The following is a 20,528-nucleotide window of genomic DNA, read 5'->3' as shown; positions in this document are numbered from 1 at the left end:
TCCCTTTTCTCAGAAATCACCTAAAAGGAAAATGAGAAACAGAACTGCAGATACCCATTCTCTGCGAAACTAAGTGACATCTGAAACCTCAGACCGCTGTGTAGGAGGAAGGGCTGAAAAGAGGAATGGAGGTCAAATGTGAAGGTTGGGAGGATGTCTGCAGTCTAAGAGCTCAAACAAAACTGGCCAAGTACAGTTCTTTAAAATAGATGGCATATCCTGATGGACCAAACCAGTAATCCTTTAGAGAAGCAAAGAGTCAGAACTGAATTAATAATCATACATATACAACATGTGTGCAGGCAGCAGGCTGATGGGGAGACAAGCTTGGAGGAGAAACACTCTGCATTATGAGTTCTATGGCTGCCTGGATCTCTTGCCAGGATCTTGGCTGTGGGGAAAAGACTGAAAGAATTTGGCACAAACATAATTATATGTTATGAGGAATATCATCTTAACTGAGGAGGATTGTTGCTAGCTAGGAGTCCTTCCCTGTCCCCACCACTGCAAACCTGCAGTTTCCTGATGTGGGAAGAATAGTGGATGAATGTAGAATGATTCCACTTGTGTAATATATACATGCACATAAACATATTCTTATATGTGCAGTATTTTACATACAGAAGAATAGACAGTAAGCTATTCCTAGGCGTCCCATCCTTAGGCAAGGGTTATTTTCACTTTTACTATGTTGTTAGGATGTTTTTTACTTCAGACATTTTCAAAGTAAAAAGAAATTTATTTCCTTGTTATTAAAAAAAGAACGTAAAAACTGGAGTAACAAAAAGAAAAAATTATGGAAAGGCATCCTTTTGACTGTATCCATTCAAGTCCCTCAAATTGACCACACTTAAAATTATTAGCCACTGTTTTAGGTGAGAAATTACCCATTACACTTTTATAGGGCTGTGAATTTATTTAGCAAAGAAAAAGACTCATTTTTCTGTACATCCTTAGTTTTTCACACATGTCCAGGTATAGTCACACACAGTTGTTGAATGAAGGAGTTGATATTAATAATGTATCTAGTCCTGGCAGGTCAGAAGAGTTGACATTCCACAAAGCAATATTTTTGTGCTTTGTTTTCAGATGGAGCTTGATAGATCAGCTGATCCTCCTCCTGCAATTTGGGTTGCAACAACTAAGTCTACAGTAAATAAATGGGTAAGTGAGCCATTAACCTGGCAAAGGTTTATAAACATGTATTTTGTTATCACAGACCTGTAGACACTGGTTGCAAATGCTCAGTGTGGCCCTAACTCTAGCATGCTTTTGGGCAGGGGCAAAAACCTGAAAGCCCTGTGAATGCAGGTAGAATCCTAAAGATCATACTAAAATTAAGATAATAATCAAAATGACTATTCTGACTTCTTTGTCCGGAGCCAAGATACTTGTTCCATGTCCTTAGAATAGACACAGTTGCTTGATAAAACCAGTAAGTCTTAGTACATCCTCTGACCTCATGAAGCTATATTTGAAGATAGGCAGCCCAAGTACCAACAAGGCAGGGAAACTCACCAGGATTCAAATTTGTTTAAACATAAGAGAAAGCAGAAAATTGTGCTTTCAAATTAGTTTTCTTTTTCCTCATAGCATGAAGAACAGGGATAGAAATAGAGGATAAACAGAAGTCATCCAAAGCTCACTGTTAATTCGTAAATCTTAATTAAAAGACTTAAGTTTTCTTGCTTACCACACTATCTGTAGGTAACAAAAGAGAAAGTGTTTGCATTTATTCCTATTGACATGCAGGTCAAGTGTTCTTTCTGTGTACTTATTTTTAAATGTTGTTTATCTTGTGTTAATTTCACCATGCCAATTTATGACCAACATAATTTTACCTGGAAGAGTACTCCTCCTTTCGTGCATAGTTTTCTCTCCCAAAGACAATATTCCCTTCTTAATATTTGTTTCTTTTTAAACGATGATAGATAATTGTATTGTGATCAGATATTTTTCGGTTGATGTAATGATTGTTGAGGTTTTCTTATTTGTTTTTTGACTTTATTTTTCTTGCCACTTTAAACAGGCTGGCAAAGCTTGTAGAGCGTAAAATGATCCAATAATAAATTTTGTTATTTTAGACTTTGAAGGGAATTCATAATTTTAGAGCCTCTGGAGATTATGACAATGACTGTACAAATCCTATAACACCTCTTTGTACACAACCTGACCAGGTTATTAAAGGTAAGAAAATGGAAGGTACTGTACCCTTTATTGAAGTTAGCAGTGGTTACTTAGAGATTGACAAAAATGAAGACAGTGACCTTGCTTTAAATATAATTCTGATGTAAACAAAAGATAATACATTGGTTTATTTTTAATATAAGAAAAAGAGTTTTTTTGGTTTTTTTTTTTTTTTGAGATGGAGTCTTGCTCTGTTGCCCAGGCTGGACTGCAGTGATGGGATCTCGGCTCACTACAACCCCTGCCTCCTGGGTTCAAGCCATTATCTTGCCTCATCCTCCCAAGCAGTTGCGATTACAGGTGTGAGCCACCACGCCCAGCTACTTTGTATATTTTTAGTAGAGATGGGGTTTCATCTTGTTGGCCAGGCTGGTCTCGAACTCCTGACCTCAAATGATCTGCCTGCCTCAGCCTCCCAAAGTATTGGGATTATGGGCGTGAGCCACCACGCCCAGCCAGAAAAAGTTATTTTAAAAAATGCTGTTAGTGACTTTTAAAGTGGACTTTCTTGAGTCAGTTTATTTGCCTAACATGAGAATAGTCATGATAAAACCAGTAGCCACTTTGTAAAATATATAGGATTTAATATTGTACTTAGGTATGAGGCAGAAAAGGACAGATATAATCCTCAAATTCTACATGCTGCAGCTGATTATGGCAAAAAAGCAGCGTATGTTTAATGTCAGAGTTTGGGATTAGAATTTTGTGTGTCACGTTCATTTGTTCATGCTGTTAAACCTTTAGAATATTCATTCAGGAAGCAAAAGATGGGAAGCAAAAGTTATTGCAAAATGAGACTAATGCAGAGACTTCCTGTCATCATTTTGACTTTTCCCAGTGGATAAAGCTGTTGTCTCTCAACAATTTTCCACTAGTACCCCCTTGACATGAAGAATCGTTTAATCCATAATGTATTATTAAAATCAGACAGTTTTTCTTTGAATTATAAACATTCAAAATGGACATAAATAATTTATGGCCCTTGAATTGCTTTAGATATAATCATATAGTCTTTTGGTTTGTCTTTTCCTTTCTGGTAGCTAGTACAGTTTGTGTTCCTGTTACATACCAGTTAACGATTGTTACCACACTGTGAATTTAAATGTAGGAGGATTGTTTTACCAATTGTGTGGTTTTTTTTTTTTTCCCCATTAGGAGGTGCTAGTATTATTCAATGCCACATTCTTAATGATAAGAGACATATATTAACCAAAGATACCAATAATAATGTGGCATATTGGGATGTATTGAAGGTGAGTATCTTTTTTGGGTTAAATATAGGTTGTTAGATTGTGTATCCCTTTATTTTTTATTTTTTGTATGTGATAAGATAATATAAATTAAGATGTAATTGCAGTAATACTTTATGGGGTGGTGTATACTTTCTTATGTGAATATCAGATAAGGTCATAGTTCATCTTTTTAAGTAAATAAACTGTTTAAATGGAATCATTTTCTCTGGTTAGTGTATTGCAGACAATCTTATATGCTGCCTTACCTTAAAAGTCTCATCCTTGTGACTATTGACATCTTAAGCCAGATAATTATTTGGTGGGGGGAGGGGGCAGGTAGGGGGCTATTCCCTGCATTGTAGGATGTTTAGAACCTCTCTAGCCTCTACCCACTAGTTGCCAGTAATACCCCTCCCTCCCCCGAGGTGTGGCAACCACAGGTGTCTCCACATGTTGCCAGATGTTTGGAGGGAGGAAGAATGGTGTAAAATCACCCTAGACGAGACACACTGGAGTGCACAAAATAAGGTTGGCTGTTTCTTAGGATTTATAGACATCACTATGAGCATTAGTTACAACTCTGGGTCGTGTTACAATAACTCCCTGTGGGACAGTTGAAATGTATGAAGCTATTCAATCACATTCCAGATAGCACTGAAGTGTTTGTAGGCAGATTAAAAAGTTAGTCTATTTTTATCATTCTGACCAATCTCTTAGTGTTGTTGGTATACTTGTTCATTTGTTCAACAGATATTTCTTAGATTGAGTGACTATCATGTGCAAAGAACCATGCTTAAGGGTCATAAATGATGAAAAAGTCTTTACTTTGATCCCCTTTGGTAGGAGGGACAAGTGGAATGGGAAAACCTTATAGATAAGGAACAGATTTCAGGATAGCTTATGGATGAGGGAAGTCAGGAGAGCTTTGTGGTGGAGAAATCACTTGAACAGGGACTTAAAAGTTTCTAGTAGATGGATAATGGGGGTAGGAGGAAGAGCATTTCAGGAAAAGGAAATGAATGGCAGAGGCACAGAAGAAGGGTGGTATGTGCTTATTTGGGGCAAGGTGAGCAATTTTGTTTATTTGGAGACCAGAGTAAATATAAGGAAGTAATAGGGGGTGTAAGGTTGAAAAATGACATATAGGTTATTTCCCAAAGAGTCTTAAGCTGCAGGATCCAAAGTTGGCCTTTATTTTGTACTCCCAGAAGAACCTTAGATAATTTTAGAGCAGGAAAATCTCATGTTGAGAGCAGTAGTAGTTAGTGTATGTAATGGGAGACTAAAAGCTGGAAGACATCATGATTAGAGATCTAAAGGAAGAGACATGAGCACCATAGGAAAGGTTAAATAAATAAATAAATAAAAATAAAGGGCGAGACAGATGTTGAGCATATTATAAAGGAAGAATTGAAAAGAGCTGGTATTTTGGTTAAGCTCCTGGTTATAAAGAAAAGAGATTCACTTACTTAATGATCTAAAGAATAAGACAGGCAAGTTTCTTGGTAGGAAAAAGGGACTGTCTCTGAACAGAAACCTTGACTTGACTACCGGTTTTCCTCCCGGTGGGACATCTATGTGGGAAGTCCGTTATGAAACAGTTGTTTGGTGAGCATTGCTTCAGAATGAGAGGCTTTAGTTCTTTGAGTAGAAAGTTTAGTTGCAGCAAGCTTCAAAAATCTGATTAGTTTTTCTTTACAATAGAGAGATGCCTGTTGGGGGTCGGGGTAGAAACTCATGTTGATTTCAGAGAGGGTTCCCTTGGGGGACTGGGAGGATCCAGAACAGCCCTAAGGAACTGAGCAGCAGGAATTCTTGATTCTTCACTTTGATACTCTACCACAAATGAGTCCCTAACTCTGTCCTGTGGCTAGACTTCACCTCATGCTGCCCAGGACGTAATTATCTCCAGAATACCCAAGAGAATCTGATCAGGCCAGCTACTCTTTGAGAGTTGACCTATCAGGTTTTCTGTATATGGGTCTGTTGCCCACTCTTGGTCTGGTTAACCGAGGCCTGAGTTGAGTCCTGCTGTCTGAATGGGAGGTCCTTCTACTTAGATGGGGCTAGCACACATCATGATAGGCATTTCTATGTACCTAGCAGCTTCCCATATCCAGACCTTGAAGTTTTGATGTCAAATGATCTGGTGTAATAGACATGGCTGAATAGTGTGGGACAGTCAGGAGTTTTTTAGGAACATTGGCTTGTGGGTTGGACAGAACTGCATTTTAACCTTGGCTCTGCCAAGTACTCACCAAGTGACCTAGGGAATATGCTAGGGAACATCTCTAAAATGGTTTCTTCATTCCTAAAATGTCGAGGGTGCCTATTGTTGGTGATGTTGAGAAGCACAGTGTCTGGTACATAATAGGAGGCTGTTGCACTAATACAGGTGAAAGGTGGTATTTGTCTAGACTAGGGTGGGAACAAGGGAGATGGAAAAAATAGAATAGGAAAATATTTAGGCCTGTGAACAAGAGTGATAACTTGTTTTTTTTTTTTTTTTTTTGATACGTAGTCTCACTCTGTTGCCCAGGCTGGAGTGCAGTGGTGCTATCTTGGCTCACTGCAACCTCCGACTCCCTGGTTGGAGCAATTCTCCTGCCTCAGCCTCCTGAGTAGCTGGGACTACAGGCATGCGCCACCACATCAGGCTAATTTTTGTGTTTTTAGTAGAAACAGGGTTTCACCATGTTGGCCAGGATGGTCTCAATCTCCTAACCTCATGATCCACCCGCCTTGGCCTCCCAAAGTGCTGAGATTACAGGTGTGAGCCACCATGCCTGGCCACAGGAGTGATACTTTAATGAAAGGAGTATGAGGAAAGGAAGAAGCAAGAATGAGTCCCAGGTTTCTTGATTGGACAGTTTGTTGAATAGAAGTGATGTAGGGAATGTAAGATGAAAAACGGGATATCAGGAGAAAAGGATATGCTGAGAAAGATGTTGAATTTGAGTTTCTGTGGGATATCTGAATAGAGATGTATGTTGGGCAGACAGCTGTACAGTCTCAAGCACAGTTAAAGAACTGAGCTGGAGTAAAAGGCTCAGCAGTCATCAGCTTGTGGATTAAAGTTGATGTCATAGGAAATGTCAGAGTTTCCAAGGGACATATGTAGACTGAGAAGAAACTAAGTCATCAGGTTTTCAGGGATGTTGGGAAAAGAGGAAGCCACAATAGTATATTGTGGGGGAGTAAGAAAACCAAGAGCCAATGGCAGCTCAAGAACAAATTGAGTATTTCAGGAAGGAGCTTGTGGTTAGTGGCATTAACCTGCTGTGAGTTGATTTAAGATGTGACTGTAACATGCACATGGATTTAAATAAAGAGGGTGGCTTCTGGTTAGAGTCTTAAGGGCGAAAGCCAGATAGAGTGCGTTGAGTAGTGATTTGAAGGTGAAGAAACAGAAAATTTGACTGGATAATCTTTGAAGAAATTTGATTGGAGGGGTAGGCAGGAAGAGACAGAAGCTGGAGAAGAGGTAGGAGTCAGAGGGCCAAAGGAAGCTTTTGATTTTGTTTGGTTTTGTTTGGGTATTTGGGTATTTTTCAGATGTAAGAAATTTGAGCATATTTCATTGCTCCTGGGGAGAAGCCAGTAGAGACATTCATGGGTAGATGACAATACAAGGTCATCCCAAGAAGCAAGAGGTGAGGGGGACTGGAGCACAGTCAGAAGGGATACCGTTTTCCTTGCACCAGGGAGAATGATAGAGAAAGTTAAGGAGATTCTGTCAAGGCTTTTCTTTGTTTTAAGAAAAAGAAGTCAGAATCACGTGCTGAGGGTAATGGGGAAGGTGGCAAGGTCAAAGGTAGAAGAGAGATTTAATTGAGATGGACTGTGAGACAGTGAGCCCAGGGCTCAAGTCTCCAGTAAATGAGGGAGAGTGGCAGGTTGCTAGATGGCAGTGAAGGAAAGGTGTACAGTTTACTGCTGCTAAATGACATGGGCCTCAGAGAAGTAAGTTTTTACATGGAGATGATGGAGTAATGGTCTCCATGTAGCATCAAGGAACAATGGGATGTGGGAAAATAAGCAGTCCGCCTTTGAGAAGATGGCCGACAACTGGGACCCTCGAAAGAGCCATGTTGCTGTTAAGATGAGGTGGTATATTATATCAGTATCAGCACAATTAAATTACAGTTTCTTCCCAAATAATAATTTGTGCTTTTTTAATTTAAAATTTTTATAGCAGCAGATTGTTATTTTAAAAAAGGACCACATTCTTTTTGAAATGTATTTTAGACTGTTAAGACATGTGAAAATGTGTAAAATTTTGAATAGCAAAGTCAGAATCAAGTGAATTCACCACTTAATATTGATTATTATACTTTCTTTTGATGTATAGGCATGTAAAGTTGAAGATCTGGGCAAAGTGGATTTTGAAGATGAAATTAAGAAGAGATTTAAAATGGTGTATGTGCCAAATTGGTTCTCAGTAGACTTAAAAACAGGGGTAAGTTAGCAGTTGATACTTGTATAATTTGGGATAATTGAAGATTTTCATTATAGCTCATAATTATTATTAGTTACAGAGTCCTGTGTTTTTAAGCGTGAAAGAAAAAAAAAATCTGTGTTAAAACTTACAAAATGCAAAACGGAATAAAAAAGGAAACAAAATTTTAAAAAAACAAAAAAAAATTTTTTTAAAAATTAGAAAGTTACAGAATGCCTTTGGTATCCCAGGAAACTAAATTGTGTAGTTGCATTGAATCACATAAAACACATTTTGGTTCCTGAATTTATGACTTAGCACTTTAATGAAATAGTACAAACAAATGAAGGTTTAGAGACTTATTTGGAGAATATATTCAAATAGAATGCCACTAAGTTTTTTCTTTTGATAGATGTTAACTATTACTTTGGATGAAAGTGACTGTTTTGCTGCCTGGGTTTCTGCAAAAGATGCTGGTTTCAGCAGCCCTGATGGGTCAGATCCAAAATGTGAGTTTAAGTGTCCTTCATTTTTCTCCTCCCTTCTAAAGAGAAGACGAATATGAGCTGTTTTTTGCTAAGTACTTATCTTTGTAAAAGTTCTCTATATTTTGTTGACTATGTCCTAAAAATGTGGTATGTGCAAATACCTGATGTATACAAATCATTTTAGTAACTTCATATGGAAATAGCCCTTTAAAGAATCTGATTCTCATTTTTGTTTTTAAATAATAGCTATATCTGAGCAACCATGTAGAATATCTCTTTGCTCCATATCATCATTGCTTTAAACGTTCTAAGATAAAATTTTAGCAGAATTGGCAAAATGACTACAGTCTTGATTTTAGACATCATTGGCATTGGGTTAAGAATTTAACATCAGAATATGTACAAACTTAGAATTTTTATTCTCTTTTTAGGTTAAAGCCAATTAACTCTCTTTTCCATTTTATCTCTTTTTAATTAACTTCTTGGCAGTGAATTTAGGAGGACTTTTACTCCAAGCACTCCTGGAATATTGGCCTAGAACACATGTGAATCCAATGGATGAAGAGGAAAATGAAGTAAACCATGGTTAGTTTTTATATTCAGATAGTTGCATAAAAAGTTAGAGGTACTTACTTAAAAGGTACTTACTTAAACTGTTTGCTAAAATATTTGTGGTGTGCTCAATTTATTGTCCGCCCTTCCACATCTCAAAGTAGGAACATCCATCCAGTCTTAACTGAGACTGAGATTCCAAAAGAGCAGACCACCTTATGATGTGGCTTTTAGTGAGACTGCTCAAGATAAATAAAATACCCTATATTTATATTCAGATGACTTTCGTTTTAAAATGAGGCACCTTAACAGACTTATTTCCAAAATATTCTTCAAGATACCTGTGATCTTTTGGATTAACCTCCAAAGCTAGGTAGGTAGCTGCATCAGAAAGCCAGGTTTGTCATTGCATAGTCACTCTTCATGTTGGGCTGAAATGTTGGTATTTGCTAGTCTCATGGCCTACCTGATTTTGACTCTGTTTCCAAAAAAAGTCAAATTCCATCTCAGAAGTGACAGGGCATATGCTCAAGCATGTGTAAAGAATTAATGTCATTGAGGACATCTGAAAGGTGTGTGTGCCATAGGCAGTGGCAGTAAAGTCCTCTGAGCAGCAGAGGACTTTTGGAATGTTTGGAATATATGCATTTGACTCAGTTTGATCAAAGGAAGGGGAAACAAGAACTTAGAATTTCACATCCTCATGTGTAACCTACAGCTGGTTGAGGAATCATTGAGTCCCATCAACGGAGGCTTACTCCTCTGGAGATTCTCTGCTGGCCACCAGGAGTGAGCAACAATGGCGAGTACCTCCTGCCAGGGACTTTATTCTGGCCGTCACATTCACCCATAATGATACGTGGAATTTAAATCTCTCACATGAGGATGACATACTTCCTTGAAAACCAGTCTTCTGATGTTCCTGTCAGAGAGAGGGTGCTGTTGTCCCACCCATGGTAGCTTTTCTTTTACATCACCTAACACACTTTGATCCCTGTCGGAATTGTACCGTGGACTTTGAGTCAAAGAAACTGATGGAAAAATCTTTCCACAGAGGGTCAAGAAAGCTAGGTTCTGGGGTGGGCTCTGCTGCTTAACAGCTGTGTTAAGTGATCTGCTGTGGGCAGATCATTTCCAGTTCGATGGGATACTTTCAGTGACCCAAATAAGCAATAAGGATTAAGTTATCGGCCAGGCACGGTGGCTTAAGCCTGTAATCCCAGCACTTTGGGAGGCCGAGACGGGCGGATCGCGAGGTCAGGAGATCGAGACCATCCTGGCTAACACGGTGAAACCCCGTCTCTACTAAAAAAATACAAAAAACTAGCTGGGCGGGGTGGCGGGTGCCTGTGGTCCCAGCTGCTCGGGAGGCTGAGGCAGGAGAATGGCGGGAACCCGGGAGGCGGAGCTTGCAGTGAGCTGAGATCCGGCCACTGCACTCCAGCCTGGGTGACAGAGCGGGACTCCGTCTCAAAAAAAAAAAAAGGATTAAGTTATCAAAACAGTGGTATAGTCATGCACCCCTTGGATCTAGGCTTTGGGTGAGGAGTATAAGGAAGACATCACCAGAAACCACGTCATCCTTAACATCAGACTGCACAGGGAAGGCAGGGCAGGGCACGGCTACCTCATCCAGAGCTCAGACCACAGCACCTGCAGCATATACTCAGTGGACACTCTGGAGTTGTTCAGATGGTGAGCGGCTCTACTATTCAGAAGCCCTTACCAAGTTTCAGGTGGGGGTGCTAAAGACACATGGGTATGGTCCCGGTCCTTCAGGAGCTGATGTTCTGGTATGGCAGAGTTACTTATGGAAAGCACTCTGAGATAGAAGAGTTGGGTGCTAGGAGAGAGGTTCCACAAATGCAATAGGATTTCCGGGGGTCAGATGCTTCCTTCCAGTTTAATGAGGAAAGTGTCATGAATGAATTGGCCACTTGAGTTGGTGTCACCTGTGCTGGGTCAAAAGTTTATAAAGAAAGCAGAATGTAGCTAGGCGTGGTGGCCTCACACCTGTAATCCCAGTGCTTTGGGAGGCCTCTAATATTTGTTGACAGTGATTTTGACATCTGTGCTTGTTGGGTTACTTGCTACTTGATGGCTTATGTTTAGGCTGCTCTGCCAAGCAGCCTTGAACCCAGGAGTTTGAAACCATGCTGGGCAATATAGCAAGACCCTGTCCCTACAAGAAATGTAAACAATTAGCTGGCTGTGGTGGTGTGTTCCTATAGTTCCAGCTACTCAGGAGGCTGAGGTGGGAGGATCACTTGAGCCAGGAGAGGTTGAGGCTGCAATGAGCTTTGATCACGCCACTGCACTCCAGCCTGGGCAACAGAATGAGACCCTGTCTCAAAGAAAAAACAACAATGGAAAGGAAATCTGCAGAGAACAATAAAAGCAAAATTGTGGACTCCTTGAGGACTTTTTCACAAATGCTTCTGTCATTAGTCATGGCTGCCATTAAATGTAATTTTTTTCCCTCAAGAAATTTTTCTGAGCTTGGTGTTCTACAAAAAAAAAAAAAAACCCTAGATCATCATTTATATACAGGCTGTCCTAGACTTCCTTGTGGCTGAAGTAGCTGGTTATGTTTTTGTTCTGAATCTCAAACATTAATCTCCTCTTTTATTAAAATCCTTGAAAATACAGTCATTTTTTGCATTAAATATACCACAGGTTGCTGTGTTTCTTATTTTCAGAAATTTAACTTTTGTTTTTAACCTTTATTTCTAACTCTGGTGGACTTAGAGGACATTTGATCTTGCAGTGTTTGAAGCTTATGGGAGTAAAATGTTTAGAATCTGTTTTTAGCACTAACTCTGATATTACCACCACCTGCATCTTTTCCTAGTAAATGGGGAGCAGGAGAACCGCGTGCAGAAGGGAAATGGATATTTTCAAGTGCCCCCCCACACACCTGTGATCTTTGGTGAAGCTGGAGGTCGCACACTGTTCAGGTATGGGTAAGAAAGACTAGAGGTTCTGCCTGAGAAGGTATCCCATTTGCTAAGAAGTGTCGACTCAAACTCAATATTTTGATACTAGAAATAGTTTATTATTAAATTCTAGGGATGCCAAGGATTGGAAGCATCCCATGTCCATGAGATAGTGAAATGTCTGCTGCTGTTAGACCACATTCCAATTGGGAGGAGAACCTCTACTGTTAGAATGAGGTAGAATACTTTGCCTCGAAGCAGCTTCTCTATTGGTTTCCGTAGGAAATTTTCACTTTTCTTCACTTTGCCTGTGTGACTGCAAGGGTCAAGCAACAGATGAGATGATACCACTAGAATTCCCTGCCCACAGAAGAGCTTCAGAGTACATTACTTTCCTTAGGCTGGTCTAGCCAAGATGAGCTGGGCTGCCCCTGGGAACTGTTGAGGCTGACACTGACATTGCCTGGGGTGCCAGACAGTTACATGTGGGGCCCTTCAGGGAAGGGCTGGACTGGTTCACCTCCAGGTTGCCAGCAAGGTCCTGGTAGAGCCAGGGTGAGAGCTTACTAATCTATAGTTGCCAGAAGAAAGAAAGAATAAGACATGCTTGTCTTATTCTTGAATGCAGGATTATCTTTCTGATAGTTTCCTGAGTGGTTACCAGAAATATTCTGACTTCTACTGCATGTGAAAGTCTGTGCCATGCACTGTGGCACTAGCTGGGGACATTTACTGAGTGCTTTGCTTGCACCCAGGTTTCCTATCATCACCCAAGGACTCCTTGGTGATGCTATAGCAGCTATAGTGTATGCCTGGCCTTGGAATCTGGGGGCCTGAGTTTTAGGGCCTGCTGTCCTTTTTAGCTGAGTGAGTCATTCTTCCAGGCTGTACTTTATTTCCTCAGCTGTCAAGTGGGGGTTAGCCTACATGAAAACCATGAGGGTTCCTCCCTCTAATATTTGTTGACAGTGATTTTGACATCTGTGCTTGTTGGGTTACTTACTACTTGATGGCTTGTGTTTAGGCTGCTCTGCCGAGATTCTGGGGGTGAGACTGAGTCGATGCTTCTTAATGAGACAGTGCCACAATGGGTAATTGACATCACTGTGGATGTAAGTATCCTCCACTCCCACTTGGCTATTTTATTTTTTTGCAACTCATGAAATTAAGAACTGCTTTAGACAGTATAATCTTAAACCTTACTAAAAGCTAGACTCCCAAGTGGAATCCCCATCTGCTTCCTTGCAGTTCCAAAGTTGCAGAAGTAGTACTGATAATTATTTATATATCTAGCTTTGTTGGTTTTTATATATATGCTTATTCAATAAAATAATAAATGAATGAAGCCCTCATCTCTTCCACAAGCATTCATTCTTGCCCATTCACTCCCTATCCTTCCTCCCATGCATAATAAATTAATGCATAGCCTTCGGTACTTTTTTCTTTCTATACAAGCATATATTTGTGTACATAGATGTGTCTACAGTTCATTTTGTTTTGCACAAAATCTCTTATACATACTGTTCTGCAACTTTTTTTCACCTAAAAAAAGGTATCGTGGACATCTTTTCATGTCTGTACATGTGAATCATTCCTTTTTAATGACTGTGTAAGATTCTACTGTATAAATGTACCATAATTTATTTAATCAGTCCCCTATTAATGGACATTTAGGTTGTTTCCAATGTTTTCTATTACAAACAGTGCTGCAGTGAACATCCTTGTACATATATCTTTGTGTACTTTTTAGGATAAATTCCTAGAAGTGGAATTGCTGGATCCAAGGGTATGCACATTTTAAATTTTGATAGATACTGCCAAATTGCCCTCACAAAGGCTGTACTAGTTTACATTCTCACCAACAGTGTATGAGTGCCCATTTCCCCACACCTGCACCAACACTGGATACTTTTAATCTTTGCTAAAAAATAGGCAAACAGTATCTCATTATTTTTATGTGGATTAAAAACAAATTAATAGTGAGGTTAAGCATCTTTTCATATTGGCCATTTGTTTTTCTTCTGTGAATTACCTGTTTGTATTCTTTATCTGTTTTTCTATTGGGTCATTTTTCTTACTGATTTATGGGGTGGTTCTTTATATTGAATATTTACCCTTTAACTATTATCTGTGTCTCTCAATTAAATTTTCACTTTGTTCCTGCTGTCTTTTGCCAGGTGAAAAGTTTTACTTTTTATATAATCAAATTGATCCTTGATGGCTCTCAGTTTCATGTCTTGTTTAGGTATTTCCTACTCCAAAGTAACACAGATATTCTCCTATATTCTCTTCTAGTTCTTTTATGATACTTATGTCTAGCTCTCTAATCTATTAGAATTTATTCTTCTGTTTGGTGTGAAGTAGGATTCTGATTTTTTCCAATGGACAGCTAGTGTGCTAGCACAATTTATTGAAAATCTGTCCTTTTTCTGCTAATCTGGAATGCTGTGTGTATCATGCACTAAATTTCTGTATACACATGGGTCTGTTTCTAGACTGTCTTATGTACTGTGGATGTATTTCATATCTTTCTAAAGCCGTATGAAAAGGAATTTAATCTTTAGAACCTTCAGAAACTTTATTTTCTGTCCCGGATATACCTCTAAGACTTAAAGCCAATGTGACACCTGATGGATATTCCATGGTCTTCTCTATGCCCGAGCACCCCATAAGCCACTAATTTCTTTGAGTGTGAAACTCACCTGGGACACATTGCTGACTTTAGGCCTGTGGCTTATTCCTGAGAGGAGACATCCAGACAGGATGTGACGTGGAGGCTCGGAGGGGATTAATACCCTGAGAAAAGATGACCACGTAATTTTATCTTTCATCTAAGAATGTGGTTTACTTCATGGTAGACATCTGGGTTCTTGGCTGAAGTTTCCATTCTTTCTTAACACCTCAGACCTCACTCTGATGTCAGAGGGAAAGAAAATGGGAGGACTTTGATTGGCCTTTTCAGTTGGATGATGGGCCTCACCAGCACAGAATATGTGGCTTTGCTCAAAGGTGAATGCTGTGGGTATCTATCAAGACACTTAAGTTTTTGTTTGGGCCTTTAGGTATCAGCCCCAATATTTAAATGTAGAAGTGAGATTTTGGTTTGTATGGCTTAAAAAACTAAAATAAAGTTTGTTTCTCTTTAATACCTTGTACTGTTATCTAAGAAGAGTCATGCTACAATTTCATATTGCCACTAATGTTACATATATTTTTCTGATGAATTTTCTCGAAGGCTGACTTCGGTAATTTGATAGCTCACTATACATTTCATAGAAAGTCACTTTTAATTGTAAGATAATTATTACTTGCAAGTCATGTTTTCCTGTTAACATTATTTTCATTTATCAACTAATAGAAACTATTATACCTTTTTAACTTTTACTGTTTCAGAAAAATATGCCCAAATTCAACAAAATTCCTTTCTACCTCCAACCTCATGCATCTTCAGGAGCAAAAACCTTAAAAAAGTAAGTAAATATATGGTTTATTGATCTAATTAACTACTGGAGAGAATTCCTTTTCCTTCCTTTTATAGCAAAGGAAGCAAATACCAGATCTAAGGCTGATTTTATAATATTCATAGTTTATACAATTAAACCACTTACCAGGTACCAACTTTGGCCGACTACAGGTGTTCAAAAATAAATAAGGCCAGGCACAGTGGCTGACACCCATAATCCCAGCACTTTGGGAGGGTGAGGTGGGAGGATTAATTGAGGCCAGGAGTTTGAGACCAATCTGAGCAACACAGTGAGACCCCCCTCACTACAAAAGATTTAAGTAAAAAAATTAGCTGGGCATGGTAGCACACACTTGTAGTCCAAGCTAGCCAGGAAGCTAAGGCAGGAGGATCGTCAGAAGTTTGAGGCTGCAGTGAGCTAAGATCATGCTACTGCACTGCAGCTTGGGCAACAGAGAGAGACCTTATCTCTAAGAAAAAAATGATAAATAAAACATGCATTTTGTCTGTTGCCTTAATTCACAGTTTAGGACCCAACCTGTATATAATTAAGTTGCTTTTATGGATACTTAAGTAATAATGAGAGTGGGAGAAAGAAATGAACTTGTGGCTGGAGCTTCCCAGAAAGGCTTCTTGAAGGACATGGAATTTGAGTTGGACATGTAATGATTGATAGAACTTCAAAAGATAGATATTCCAAGTCCAAGACACAGTGTGATCAGGGATGTAGAAGTGGGAGCATGCATAAGATAGTGGAAGGTAGTGTGAGGAGCCATGCATCTGCAGCATGGGATGGAGGCACAGCAGGAAGATATTAGGAAGTAAATTGGAAAGGCTGTTGAAGGTTTTGTTGATGTTGGACTTGAATGCCAAGCCATAGAGCATGCAGTGACTAAACACCAGAAACTTTTGAGCCAATGTGGGATATGGTCCAGGGAGACCCAAGAGAAGAATTTTAGTAGTGTAGTAATGGGATGCTAAACTATGAACAATATGTATATTCTAGCAAATAAAATCAAAAAAATTTGTAAGCCTCTTTGTTACAGAGATTTCCAAACTTATATAGAAAGAAGCTAGTGAGCCCCCATTGTCCAATCAGATAGCTTCAGTAATTATCAATACCTTGCTAAACATTTTGCTTCACCTATACCTCTACCTGCCCTCCCACCCACCTCCCTCTACACACAGACACACACAATTACTTTAAAGTGCGTCTTAGACATCACTTCAGATAGATTTAACAACTGCAGTTCAAATGGTTTTCAGAGCGTAAGCCTTAGTTTTTTGGTGTAATAGTTATTGACTGTTATCAGAGATACAGAAGTAGGGTGTTGATGAGTCTAGTTTGGGACATAGAGAGTTTGAAGTGCCTGTAGGACATCCAACTGAAGATACCCAACCAGCTGTTGGGTTTGTGGTTTAGAACAGAAGTTTGAGACTCAAGGTCTGGACTCAGGCATTGTCTACCCACAGGTGCTAGTTGAAGGCATGGCAGTGGGGAGGAAAGCCCAGGGAAAACTGAGCAGTGTCGGACCCTGGTAAGCATTGGGAGCTGCCTGCCTTTCCAGAATTATTTAGTTTGCCCAGGCTCTGGGAAAGTATTCAAGGGAATAAAACCCAGAAGGCTACTATGTATATATATGTAAGTGTGTTTGTTTGTTTGTTTTTCTGAGATGGAGTCTCACTCTGTTGCCCAGGCTAGAGTGCAGTGGCATGATCTTGGCTCACTGCAGCCTCTGCCTCCTGAGTAGCTGGAATTACAGGCGTGCACCATGCCCAGCTAATTTTTTGTATTTTAGTAGAGACGGGGTTTCACCATGTTGGTTAGCCAGGCTGGTCTTGAACTCCTGATCTGAAGTGATTCACCTGTCTTGGCCTCCCAAAGTGCTGGGATTATAGGCATGAGCCACCACGCCTGGCCTGTATATGTAAGTTTTAAGAACATGTATTAATCTCATTTAGTTGTACATAAACTGTGTCTTAGAAGGACACTGTAGAAAATCTTTCGGCAGCTCTAAAAATGGATTAAGGTAATGACCAAAAACATATATTGGTTTTTCATCTTTATAAAATGTTCGCATCAAAGAAACATAACATGGAATAAATAATATCTAGTGATTTCCCTGATGTCACAATATGCCACTGCTTCTTTACAGAGACAGACTCTCTGCTAGTGACATGCTCCAAGTCCGAAAAGTTATGGAACATGTTTATGAAAAAATTATCAACTTGGATAATGAGTCTCAAACCACTAGCTCTTCTAATAATGAAAAACCAGGAGAACAGGAAAAAGAAGAGGATATTGCTGTGTTGGCAGAGGAGAAAATTGAACTTTTGTGCCAGGACCAGGTAAGTGGACTTGAGGACTACAGCTCCATTTTTTCCAGTGCTGGTGCTCATCAAGAGTTACATGGCTTTGGGCAGGGGATTTCTACTTTTAGAGGGGCTCTAAGGAGCCCTGGGCCTCTCCCACCTAAAGCCCACCCTAAAGCCCCTCTTTACTGCTGGGGAGATTTTCAGAGAAGGGATACATAGACAAATGTGGATGTGCTGGTAGCTTTTTTTTCCGACAAGAAAAAGACACATGGTCTTCTTGATTTGCAAAGCAGCATGTGCCATGTTAGTTTATGATTTAGAGTGAAGGTGTGCGGAGAAATGGCAGAACGGTTTTTTAAATCAAGATGCACTCAAAACGTATCCTTAGACGAATGGCCGAAAGATGGCCTGGTGTTTCTGGCATAATCACAAAAGATGTACATCTCACTAAGCTCAATTTCATTCCCACATGCATGGAAGCCGTGACAGCAAGAATTGGATACCAGGCATAGGGGAGGAGTGAGCAAGCTGGATCACCTGATGAGAGTCCCTGAGTTAATGATAAAGGTTTTAGATATTAGAGACTTTGAAATTTTTAAACTTAATTTTGGCTATTCAGGTTTTGGATCCAAATATGGACCTTCGAACGGTGAAACACTTCATATGGAAGAGCGGTGGAGACCTAACCCTCCATTACCGTCAGAAGTCCACGTGAAGGGTGGGCTAATGCTCCTGGGTATTCATTTACGACCTTCCTCTATGGCCCCAAGAGTAGTCCTAGGAAGCCCACTGAGCCCCAACGGGAGCAAGACTTCTAATGGCCGATTTGGTATGGACCGAGATTATCTTTCAATTGAAGTGACTAATTGAGATGTAATATAGAAACCAGTCTCTATGTGTAGATTAAGCTGTCCCCAGGGAAGCAGAATGCAAGAGCAGAAGAGCCCCAAGCAGACTATGCCTTTTGAGATGTACAGAAGACTGACAGCAGGCCAGTGCAGACTTTGCTTCCTCCTTGTTTCAAAGGACCTGATCTGTCTGTTAGCACTTGTTAGAGACACCTCAATCGGGCCACAACTGTCTCTGTTTCAATTTCAAACCCACACACTCTGTAGCTTTTCTAAAAGAGTACATTCCATTCATGCAATAGATATGAAGGCTTTTTCCAAGTTTGTCATATAAAAAAAATCAAATTGTTTTCACCATTTAAGACAGTTATTTTTAATGGGAATTTGCTGTTGCACAATTTGAGAACCAGCCCATTTCATAATAAAAGATTAATGTCGGGCTTGTTTTTAATATTGCATCTCAGATGTGTTCTTGTAGGAAGATCTGTTGAAATTCCAGGTGCTGGATCATAGCACTTGGACTGCTGGGCCAGAGTTTCCGCAGCCCGTGCCTGGTGATGCTGCACCCTCCCATGATGTCCTGGCTTTGTGGCAACCCCAGGGAGGTGCAGCCGTTTCACTCCTTCCTCCACTGTGTGCAGTTTTATTTACACAAAGCGAGCTGAGACCACGGGTTCTTGCTCTGGATGAGCAGCATGACACCATTAAAACTTAAGACCGTGATGAAATTTCAGTTTCATTCAAATGTTACCTAAAATTTATGGTGTCAGAGTAAAGGGAGATCATAGTGAGTTAATTTGATATTCATATCCTGGGAGTATACATATTTGTTTTTCCAAAGTTTTATATGCAGGTTTTTGTTGTACTTGTATCTAGATCTTCTTTTCACTGTTCTAACAATCTAACACTTTCATAGAATCATTTGGATCTTGTATAGAATGTAACTTATTGGGGATAAACACTTCAACTTTTGGCAGAAAATACTTTGGATTCTCCCCAAGGTCATTTGTATTCAGAGTGAATCAATGGTCCACCCCCATGAAACTGTAAGACAAGCCTCCTGTATGAAGCCAGAAGCACAAGTGCCTTCAGAGGGCAGTTGATTCCAGTCCAGTTGCCTCCCTAGCTTGTGTGTGGCCTGCCTCCAGCATAGCAGGGACTAGGGAGGGAGGCAGGGAACGTTTTTTCCTTTCTACATCTTCACAGGTTCGGCTGGGGGCAGCTGATGGGCCTAAGTCCATACCTTACTATTTAAGATATTCTGATCGCACAACTGCAGAGACAGGGTTCCCTCACTGCTAGTCAGCTTCCTTTGGAAACTGGACAGGGCATTGCCACCTGCACTTTGAAGAAGTGAGCAAAGACGTGGCCACATTTCCAATAAGCTGAAATGGTCTTTCTCCCTTCCTCAGAGAGCAAGCAGCTTTTTTTTTTTAAAAGTCCTTTCTATCTGTTGGATACAACAGTGCGCTTTTGGTGCACATTTTTTAGCAATAGTTGTGAATTAATGGCAAAAACAAAACAAAACAAAAAAACCAAACTTATTTACCAGCCCTCAGTTGTGTTTGCACGAGGGGCCTTTGAGCAAAGAAATGGGTTTTGCTGGGTCATTGTGCCCTGTGTGCTAAGCCTTGGGTGGCTGCATTCCCCTCCTGTCATACATCTGAACCCCAGCATGATTGTATTTCTTTCCCCTCCAGTCAAACCATAATAGTTTCCAGAAAATTTGACAGTCCTGCAATGCCAAAAGGGTAAAAATCTGTATTTCACAGTTGTATAGAATAAAGGCTTTAGTTAAAATATTTCAAAGTGTAGTACACATTTATTTTCTTTTCTTTCATTTGTCATTTTCTTTCATAGCAGATTACAGAGAAAGAAACCTCTGGTTTCATGTTCTCCCTGGAAATATTAGCATTGATACCCATTTTATCCTCCAACTTGTGGGGGAAGGGAAACTAAAAGTGAGGGAGGGAAGAGCCAGAACATTTGGGTGAGGGCAACTTTGGGTCAGACTGCCAGGCTACAGAGTTAAGGGAAGCTGGCCCCAGAACAGTCCTGTGGCGATTCT

At 39.9% G+C, this 20,528-nt stretch overlaps 1 protein-coding gene across 3 annotated transcripts in view; it reads left to right on the top strand.

Annotated features, from left to right (window-relative positions):
* WDR48 (WD repeat domain 48) overlaps positions 1-20,269 on the top strand; it is a 46,782-nt gene extending 26,513 nt beyond the window's left edge. For 2 of the 3 annotated variants that reach the window (XM_011953289.1, XM_011953288.1), the window contains 11 exons: positions 1,090-1,164; positions 2,085-2,187; positions 3,343-3,440; positions 7,771-7,878; positions 8,270-8,366; positions 8,835-8,930; positions 11,749-11,854; positions 12,858-12,945; positions 15,227-15,303; positions 17,453-17,645; positions 18,232-20,265. In XM_011953289.1, the coding sequence (XP_011808679.1) occupies positions 1,090-1,164; positions 2,085-2,187; positions 3,343-3,440; positions 7,771-7,878; positions 8,270-8,366; positions 8,835-8,930; positions 11,749-11,854; positions 12,858-12,945; positions 15,227-15,303; positions 17,453-17,645; positions 18,232-18,327 (1,137 nt within the window). In that variant the 3' untranslated portion in view covers positions 18,328-20,265. Of the gene's footprint in view, positions 1-1,089; positions 1,165-2,084; positions 2,188-3,342; positions 3,441-7,770; positions 7,879-8,269; positions 8,367-8,834; positions 8,931-11,748; positions 11,855-12,857; positions 12,946-15,226; positions 15,304-17,452; positions 17,646-18,231 lie in introns of all 3 variants that reach the window. The other variant, XM_011953287.1, reaches the window with a different exon arrangement.
* Positions 20,270-20,528: the final 259 nt, after the last annotated feature.

The sequence above is a fragment of the Colobus angolensis genome, unplaced genomic scaffold (genome assembly GCF_000951035.1).
Source record: "Colobus angolensis palliatus isolate OR3802 unplaced genomic scaffold, Cang.pa_1.0 Scaffold36, whole genome shotgun sequence".
NCBI classification, from domain to species: domain Eukaryota; kingdom Metazoa; phylum Chordata; class Mammalia; order Primates; family Cercopithecidae; genus Colobus; species Colobus angolensis.
The sequence above is the reverse complement of the archived record's forward strand: the minus strand, read 5'-3'. Positions and strand labels throughout refer to the sequence as shown.